Source organism: Elephantulus edwardii, unplaced genomic scaffold (assembly GCF_000299155.1).
Source record: "Elephantulus edwardii isolate Elephantulus edwardi_28Jun2011 unplaced genomic scaffold, EleEdw1.0 scaffold00121, whole genome shotgun sequence".
In the NCBI taxonomy this organism is placed as follows: domain Eukaryota; kingdom Metazoa; phylum Chordata; class Mammalia; order Macroscelidea; family Macroscelididae; genus Elephantulus; species Elephantulus edwardii.
Genome location: NW_006399871.1, coordinates 3,126,551 through 3,136,185, shown reverse-complemented (window position 1 = coordinate 3,136,185; position 9,635 = coordinate 3,126,551). Strand labels below are relative to the sequence as shown.

At 46.8% G+C, this 9,635-nt stretch overlaps 1 protein-coding gene across 1 annotated transcript in view; it reads right to left on the bottom strand.

Annotated features, from left to right (window-relative positions):
* The window catches only part of CSPG5 (chondroitin sulfate proteoglycan 5 (neuroglycan C)), a 19,754-nt gene extending 14,448 nt beyond the window's left edge, over window positions 1–5,306 (bottom strand). The window contains exons 1-3 of the mRNA XM_006893032.1: window positions 5,172–5,306; window positions 1,700–1,794; window positions 61–440 (exon numbers count right to left, since the gene is read on the bottom strand). Coding sequence (XP_006893094.1) covers window positions 61–440; window positions 1,700–1,794; window positions 5,172–5,306 — 610 coding nt within the window. The remainder of the gene's footprint in view (window positions 1–60; window positions 441–1,699; window positions 1,795–5,171) is intronic.
* Window positions 5,307–9,635: the final 4,329 nt, after the last annotated feature.

The window sequence follows — 9,635 nt, the reverse complement described above, 5'->3', positions numbered from 1 at the left end:
GGCCCGCCCTCCCCGAGCAGGGGCTGTGCGGACCCTCCCCTTCGCCAGGAGCCCACCCGCCATGCGGAGAGGACGGGGGCGGGGACGCCGCGGGCGCAGACACCCGCAGGCTCGGGCGGGGCTGGGGGGGGCTTGGGCTGGCGGGAGGCGGGGTGCAGGAGGCCGGGCCCCGCGGGGGACAGCAGCGTGCCCTGGGGCGCACGGAGCCTCTCGGGGGCCTGCGGCCACTGCGGGGCGCAGCATCCGTCTGGCGCTGGCAGCCGCGAAGGTGCCTGGGGAGGTCGCCAGGTCCCCACGGGGGCGGGGCGGGCTTTGGCAGCATCGGGGGAGGGGGCGAGGCCCACGGCCGGGGCTCTAATCGGATCAGACGTAATCCCTGCGTTGCCCAGCCGCTAGCCCAGACCGTGCACAGCCGGGCCCGACCCAACGCGTCCCGGCGACTGGGGCGAGACCCACCCCGGGATTGCGAACTGTCTCGCCTCCTAACTCACCTCCTCACTGCCACCTGGGAAGCGGGTTTTTAATCCTTGTCCTTTCTTCGCAGGGATCTAAACCCAAACCTACTGCGGTCGGGTAGAATCCGACTCTTAGCAACCCTACAGGGCAGTAAAACCGCCCGACAGGGTTCGCCAGACTGTAAATTCCCACGACTATGGTCTTCGTCTCCAAGGTGTCCCGAGCCATCAAAACACTAGTTCCATGGTAGGGCCAGGGCACCCAGCTGGGAGCACGGGGACGTGAACCCGGCAAGCGTTAGTGTGGTTTGCACAGCCCTGTCCCACCGTCCTTGTAGGTGGCCAGGACCACTTCAGGAGCCTTCTTAGGTTGAGGCCCAGTGCCCTGTTAACGCCCAGAACTGCCCTGGCGGAGTAGAAATCGAGGCGGAGTACCTTTGCATCTGGAGGCTCAGAGAAGAGTCTTAGGACCGACCCCCAGTCCCCTCTTGACCTTTCTCAGAGTCTTCCTGATATGTAAATGTTTGACTCCACAGCCCATGGAGATTAGAGAACTCTGGTGTTTAAGAGATGCCACTCCACGGGACCATTTAGGTCACCCGTGTAAATTCTAGGTGGCCGAGTGGTGAGAAGGTGCTCTGCAATCAATCCCAAAGCCATGCGATTGGAATCCACGAACTGCTCCAAGGTTAGGCAGTCTCCTTATGTGCTGTTTACTGCTTCTGAAAACCTGCTGGAGGGTCAACTCTGAGTCAGTCCGACTGGATGGCACACAAGAACAGTGTCTCTCTTATAGGCCCTCATGTAGCATTTTGGATAAAGTGTGGTTTGAACCTACCAGAGATAGGGCATTTTGTATAGACAGAGCCTTGGGAACCCATAGGGCAGTCTTGCTTTGACCTACAGGGACGCTGAGACACAGTCATTTCCACTGCAGTGGGTCCTCTCTCATGTCCCTGGAGAGGCTGGCATCCTTGAGAACCTGTTTCTCTCGCCTGAACTGCTCTAGCCTATTTTCCTGGCCCGGCATTCCTTCCCATCCTCTTGACAAACTCAGTTCTTATATTTGGTTAAGCAGTAGTAGTTTTTGGGGGATTGGCTCCCCTGTGTGCAGAACAGCGTCTCAGCCCCGGATGGCTAGACACATATCTTGACCAGTCTAAAATTTCTTGTTTGGCAGCAGATACTGGCATGAAAGGCACAGAGAGGTTCAGTAAGGTACAAATCTTATAAACCGCACTCACGATGGCCCCAGAACCACACATCTAGAGCTCTCTGCAAAATAACGCATCTGGCTTTTCCATGAAATTCCCTGGAATTTTAAGTACAGCCAGTCAACCTAGATACCAATAAGATCAATTCTTGTGCCTTTAAGAATTTGAGGGTGAGTCAGAACTGATACATTCAGATATTTAGCCTTACTTTAGGGTAAGAAAGTTGTGGTGTGTAGTCCATTGGGAGTCGTGCTGCCAGTTTAAAGGTAGCACCTTTCTGGTGGTTTGAATTCACCAGCTGCACTGTTGGAGAAAGATGGGCTCCAATTCTATGGCAACAAGAGAGAGTGTTCATGCAAGAAAAAGGCTCAGAACCTTCCCCAGGATGTAAAAGCTGCATGTGTAGCAAGTGAAGGTGACAGACAGACTGTGGTGAAGAATTTGTTGCAAGTAGAGTTTGGTCCATTCAGTTGTTTCAAAGCAGGGCTTCGAATCAGTTAATTCCAGTTCACATCTCTTCTGAGAATTTGCATTCCCACCCCAGATAGACCAAATCACTATAAATTTATTAAGATTCCCAGGTGACTTGTATGCATGCCAAGGTGTGTGTGGGGAGATGGATGTGTATGTATATGTATTTACAAAGTATACATCCACATCCACTCATTGATGTCAAATTGAAACTAAATCTTACCTGACCCTCCACTGTGTTTTGAGGAGGCTATAAATCACATATAAAGACTGCCAGTCTTTCTTCTGAGGAACTGCTGGTGGGCTTAAACCACCAGAGAAGCGCTGCCTTTAGTTAACAGTGTCCCTACAGAGTGAGTATGCGACCAGAACGCCAAAGACATACATATTATCAACATGGACCCATCAAGGACCATCTCCCCCAATATATTCTTACAGAAATTGGCTATACGACCCTGTCTGAGCTGAGACCCCACGCTGCAGCTCTGGGTTCTGCACTTCCAGTTAAGAGGCAACTCCATACCCCTCTTTTGCCAATTTGCTTCTCTTGTCTGTAGCTATGTCAGTTTTCCTCCCTTATGTACTGGTTTGTTTCTGCTTCTTGATTTTGTGGGTGATGGCTGTCAGAGGGCCTCGGTGGGCATGCCTCCCGACCCTTCCATTCCGGAGGCACGTGTATAGGGAACACAGCCTCAATGATAGATTCCCTTGAGGTCTTCTGCATGACAAACCACTCTCACCTTTCTTATAAGAAATCTGGATGGATGGGAACCTCCTTTCACTCTTGTTAAAATTCCCACTCCATTTAAACTTTGCATCTCTTATTTTTGAGTTATTATTTAAATGCTGTGTTAAATATATCTTTAAAATGTAATCATAAATAAGCATATGGTACAAAATGAAATTTCTTTTTCCATGTCTGTGCCTCCACCACTTTCTTCCCTTTCTTGAAGACAAATTCTGTTACCATTTCAAATCAGCTGTGGCCATTCCAACAGTTCTATTCTGATCCTCCCTAGCAGAGCCCAACAGTTTTAGAATGGAGCATAGCACACCTGGGGTTGACACCTCCACAAGCTGGATGGAACATATTCAGCCAGGTGTGTGTATATAGAATTTGGCATCAGATGAAACTGTGTGACCTTCAGAGTGTGGCAGAAGCTTTATATGCAAAAGTGCTCAGTAACCCATGTGTCAAATGTTAATTTCCCCCCTCCCCCCACCTTCCTCAGTCATCTAATGTACACTGGAAAATTAAAAGCTAGAGGATTGATACATTAGAATGTTGGCCAAAAATAATGACTTTAACACATACTGCCAGAATAGTGAACAAATCTTAGCTGAGGATGGAAAGGCTTTTGTCTCACATCTCTGGGCATGTTATTAGGAGGCCAGTCTCTCAATGTGAACACCATGCTTGGAAGAACTCAATGAAATCTGGAATACTCTGAACAATATGGACTGACACTGTGAATTCAACAATAGGCTGAAACATGGCAATGATTGTGAGGATGGTAGAGGAGCAGGGAGTGTTTGTTGTTGTACAGTTATGATTGGAAATGACTTGTGGGCACCTAGCAACAGGTACAAGGACTGGGGTAGCTTAATGAGATTGTGATTGTTGTTATTAAGTGCCGTGAGTCGCTTGCGACTCATAGCGACCCTATGTACAACAGCCCTAAACCCTGCTCTATCCTTTGCCAATCGCACTGCCTCTGACACACCCATCCCAATTATCCCAGTCACTGAAGCAATCCACCTCATAGAGGGTCTTCCCCTCCTGCGCTGTCCCTCCACCCTCCCAAGCATGATGTCTCTCTCCAAGGACCTGTCCCTCCTTACAACATGTCCAAAGTATGTCAGACGAAGCCCCAGAATCCTTGCCTCCAAGGAGCAGCCTGGTTTAACCCTCTCCAGGATGAATCTGTTTGTTTTCTTGGCAGTCCATGGTACATTACTCTTCTCCAGCACCACAGCTCAAAGGCATCAATTCTCCTTCTATCCTCCCTATTCATTGTCCAACTCTCTGATGCATAACAAGTGATTGCAAAGACCATGGCCTGTATCAGATGCACCTTAGTCTCCAGAGACACTGTTGCTCTTGAGTACTTTGGAGTGGTCTCTAACAGACTTTCCCTTCGCCATGTGTTTTTTAATTTCCTGGCTGCTGGAGCTAAGAGTGTTGACCGTGGAGCTGAGCAAACTGAAGCTGTGAACAATCTCAATCTCTTTGCCATCCATCCTGATGCTGCCAATTGGTCCAGTGGTGAGAATCTTTGTCTTTTAAAAAAATCTTTGTCTTCTTGACATTGAGCCTCAGTCCATACTGAAGGCTGCAGTCCTTGACCCTCTGCAGCAAGTGCATGAGGCCCTCCTCAGTTTCAGCAAGCAGGGTTGTGCCATCTGCATAGCGCAGATTGTGAATACAATCCTAACACCACTTTTCCTCATAGAGCCAGCCTCTTGGATAATCTGCTCTGCATACAGGTTGTAAAGGTATGGAGATAGGACACATCACTGGCATCCACCCATCCCAATTTTGAACCATGCAGTGTTACCCTGCTCTGTTCTGACAACTGCCTCTTGGTCCAAGTATAGGTTTCACATTAGCATGATTAAATGTTCTGGAATTTCCATTCTTCTCAGAGTCAGCCACAGTTTGTTATGATCCATACAAACTCCTTTGCATAATCAATGAACACTGATACACATTCCCCTGGTACTCCCTGCTTTCAGCTAAGATCCATCTAACATCAGCTACAATATCCCTAGTACCACGACCCCTTCTAAACCCAGCCTGGACTTCTGGCAGTTCTCTGCTGATGTGCTGTTCCAGTTGTTTTTGGATAATCTTCAGTCGAATCTTGCTTGCATGTGAAATCAATGATATTGTTCTGTAGTTTCCACACTCTGTTGGGTCACCCTTCTTTGGAATGGTAACAAATACCGATCTTTTCCAGTCAGTTGGCACAATGTATTAATTGCAGTGTGTCTGTGGTAACCCCAACCCGATTTCTAGCTAGAGCTTCACTTTCACTTTGACATTCAAGTCCCATGCACTGGTTATCAAGCTTTGTGTGGCTGTGGCTCCTGCATGCCTCCGAGGATCCTTCTGGGTCTGGTAACCTGTCTCCAGAACTGAGGCAGGCATACGGCTCATTGCCATGACGACTACAGCCTGCCTCAGTTTGAACAGGAAGTAGCAGTATTCTTAGCTTTATGTCTTCTGTATTATTCTAACATTTTAATTATAAATTTATCACTTACTGCTAGTTGCCTTTGTGGCCCAGCTCCCAGACAGTAAAGAGTTAATGCTGTGATTTCTTGGAAAAGGAAAAACTGGGATGGTCCCAGATTCAAAAAGGGCCAGCTATTCTAGAAGAGATGCAGCTTCTAAGCTGTAGAGGTTATCTCCTTAGATCATTCTCAGGTTCTAAGAAGAGATGATCAGAGTCAGGGAATTCAGTTCTTTGTAACAATTATCTTGTCTCCAGAAATCTGGATTCTTAACTCAGAACACAACATGGTAATTTGGAGCTGGTCATCTTGCCCAGGCTGTGGTTTTGACAGCAGATTGGGGAAAAAGTCACTGGGATTTCATTATCCAAAGCCAAGTCAGTTGGGAGGATGCCAGCACTAGGTAACTAGAAATTTGAAGGAAAGAGGCTTGTCTGCAGTGAGCCACCTTAACAGGTGGCCTAAATACACTCTATGGTCTTCAAGAGACAACAGAATATGCTGTCCAGAGCAAGGAAATGCCACAAGCAAAAGATGATCATGGTTGATTCAAGTTTAAATCAACCACCGAAACTAGCCTATACAACAGAAGTACTATCCAAGCACTGCTGTTTTCTATCCCCATACAGGATGGGGTGGGGGGTGGGGGGGTAGAAGACATTTTGTCTTCCGTCTCGGGCCATTGACCACTACTCTATTCAGGCTTGGGCATTTCAGCAAGGCACAACAACTATACACTGAAGTCTCCCCAGAAGGGCTGTTGTTATGTGCCATCTGGATCCTGGCTAAAATGGTTTCTAGTGGTGTATCTCTGCATGAAATAGGACAGGGCCCTTTTACAAGGCAAAGCAGAAGTAGAGGGACCAAAATTTACTCCTCCTCTTGGGGAACCACATAAGGTTTTGCAATCTAGAAGCTGATGTTTCTGGAACTCTCTTTTCCAGTAGGTACATGGTGTATATTACAGTGTTGTTTTAGCTCTGCCTCTTGGTAACATGCTTGAATGAGCTATAGGACCTGCCCAGTTGGAGTCAATGTTGAGGGTTAACCTTAAAGGAACCCGGATGGCCTAGTGGTTGGACACTCCTGTTCTGTAAACTGTTGAGTTGCAATCAACGGCAGTGGGCTCGAACTTCTGAGAGTGAAGGGCACTATTTCCTTTAAACAGAAAAAAAATCTGAGTATCAAGTTATCTCCAAATTGTCTTCCTTCAACAAAAGTGACTGGAGAATGTAGGGACTTTAACGGCACTCTGGTTATTCAGATAGAGGTCTTCCCGGAAAACGTGTGGGTTACAAAACTTCCAACAGGGCAGAAATCACGAAAGACTACGGAATTCACACTATACACCTTCTCCCCCAAAAGTTATCTCCAAGAAACCTCTTTTCTCCAAAAATACTTAACATTAAAGTGCTTATTAACTATTGTTACCCCCCACTTGAATATCAATGGCTCAGGAAACTAGTCTGTGTTACAGTCATAATGTCTTCCTTGTAGAAAAGGTCTGATGCATGGCCTAAAGCAGGTTACTGAACAGATGATTTCACAGAATGATCTTAATGGAATGAGCGAAATCTAAGACAGTTTATCAAACACTCTCAATCCGTGCTCAAGGGTGGGCACCAGCATCCCTGAGAACTTGCTGCAAAGGCAATTTCTTAGCACTCACTCCAGATCCACCGAAACAGAAGCTATGAGGAATGAGGGTACCAGCAGCTTGTTTGGTAACAAGCCCACAGTGATCCTGGTCCAAACTGAAGTTTGAAAACTACTGTTCTTAATCCCATCTGGTAGAATTATTCAACAAAAAGAACCCGAGTAATCTCTGGGGTTGATGGTGCATGTTCTACCATTCTCAAAAAAAAACAAAACAAAACCAGTTTTCATTTGGTTTAGTTTGAGGATTCTTACTCTTCTTACCCTTAATACAGCAAAGGAATATATGAGACTCGCCAGTTCTTACTATGCTACAGGAATGGTTGGGCACAGGCTAGAGGGCAAAGTTCAGTCTGGCCTTCTGAGAAGTTAGGTGGGCATTTCACGTCCCTACAGACTCTGAGTAAGTTCTACCTCATTAAGTTCACATGCATATTGAAGACAATTACTTTCTGTTGATTGCACAGTTCAACTGATAACTACTTAAGCACTCTGAAGCATCTCTGAAAGTGCCAAGATTTCCAGAGTCTTCTGTCCTTCAACACGGGGCTGTCAAAATTAAATCCTAACATCCTCTAACGTCCCAAGTGAATCTACTCCTCCATCAAATGTGCATGAATATTACTCACCCTTCATGTTAACTATGTAAACAGATTGTGGGCAAGGTCCTGTGTTTCTTAAGCATAAGCAAGCAAGCAAGCATCATGAAGGCTCAGTCAATCCTAAATTCTGACTAAAACAAGTTGGGGCTGATTATGTAGGTTTTCCGAAGACACAGCAAGAAATGTATGTGTGAATGCAGAGAATGGGACTAGAACTCAGACACATGGTGTTCCATTTATTCTCTGAAAAAGATCAGCTTTCCTGATCCATTTCTTTCATGTCTCACAATCCTTTCCACTCATTCCCCCCAAAATAATTACACACTAAGAACACACATTCATACAAAAACCATGTATAATTCCCCCCCTCACAAAATCGGGTGGCTCTATTTCAGGAACGAAACTAGATCAAAGACATGAAAGGAAGAAAAAGTTTCCACTGAGAATGAAACACAACAGTGTTGAGGATTCAGTCAGTCTGCAGAATTATTACCAGTACAGTAAAAATACTTCCACCTGGATCTTTGAAACTGGAAAGCGATCACATTAAAAACCTGAGGTTACAAGGGACCACAGTGTGAACCAGAATTCCATTTCCTTCTAGGACCCGGGGGGCGGGGGGGAGAAGAGGTTAAGTATTTGGGATGAATTTCCTTTGGGGAAGACTGGCAGGAAGGAAGGATGGAAAGCCCTGGCCATTCTCAAAAGGCACTGGGGTCTCTCTGGAGGCAAATGTATCAGAATTAAATTCCAGGAGGGATTAGCTCATGCCTGTCCAAATCAAGAGTCAGAACAACACATAAAGGAATGTGGTTTCCTTGGGTCCAGGACTTTCAAGGTGACCAGGACCCTCTGGCTAAAGGCAACACTTGAGGGTCTAAAGGCAAGTGTCAACTGTGCGTTTTTGTTGTTGGGTCCCCCCCTTTTCTGTATTAAGGGGAAAAGTTCTAAGGTGTTTTAGAAACACCTCCCTATACCTTCTCACATGTAAAGCTGTACAGAGTATATGGAAAAAGATATAATCCATATTGCATTCTAAATAATGAAACTACCACTTGAGAATGTGAAGTGAACAGGCGCTTTGGAAACCAAACTTGACTAAAAACTCCCTTTCCCCATGAGTGAAAAGAGTGAAGGGGGGCAGGGGGAATGAAGAGAGGGAGGAAAGGATGAGAGGAGAAAATCAAGAACTCAAAAGTCACTCAGTGAGTGGGCTAGAAATGGGCTCAAATTAAGGCAGTTTGCGGCTCTTACTCTGGAATGGCATCCCCTCCCAGCCTGAGCACCCCAAACTTCAAAGCATGATGTTCTGACTACCAAGTGAGCTCCCCGTCCCCGCCCCCCACCCCCGCATCTCCCTGGCAACCCGCAACCAACCCTGTGATAGATGGAATGTGAGACCTCAGAGAGGAAAGGAAAAGGTATGAGAGGCTGCTGGTCCTGCCCCACTTCTCCAATCTCAGCCCAAAACTCAAAGTACCGCTTCACTACATTCCACTCACCCTGGCTACTGCAAGAGGTAGTTTGGGGACTTGCACTCCCAGCCATCCTAACCCAGTTCCAGAAGCTAAAATGCTAACACTATCTACCTACTTATTATTACTTTTCTCTTTAAGGGCTTTTAAAAAAAGGGAGGGAAAAATGCATACAAAGCAGTAACAGGATAGATTCAGGGATGTCGGTCACCCTAGGACCTCAAACCTTTCCTAGCTAGCCCAGGGGATTAAAGCATATCTTCCCAAATTCGAATCCTCAGAGCTCCCACTGCCCCCAGAAAAACAAAAGACCCACCCCCAGCCAACAAACCATCTGCATAGAAAATCCGAGCCAGCAGGCCTGGGGAGGGAGCGGTCTCCACTGCGGGCTGTGCTCCTGCCATGCGCAGCAGGACAGTCTGCAGGCAGCGTGGAGATGCTCACGAGGGAACAGAATTAGTGGGGTCCCCTTTCCCCCTTCTCGTGGCATTTTGGTGCATCTAAGTGTGGCAAGTATGTCAGGAG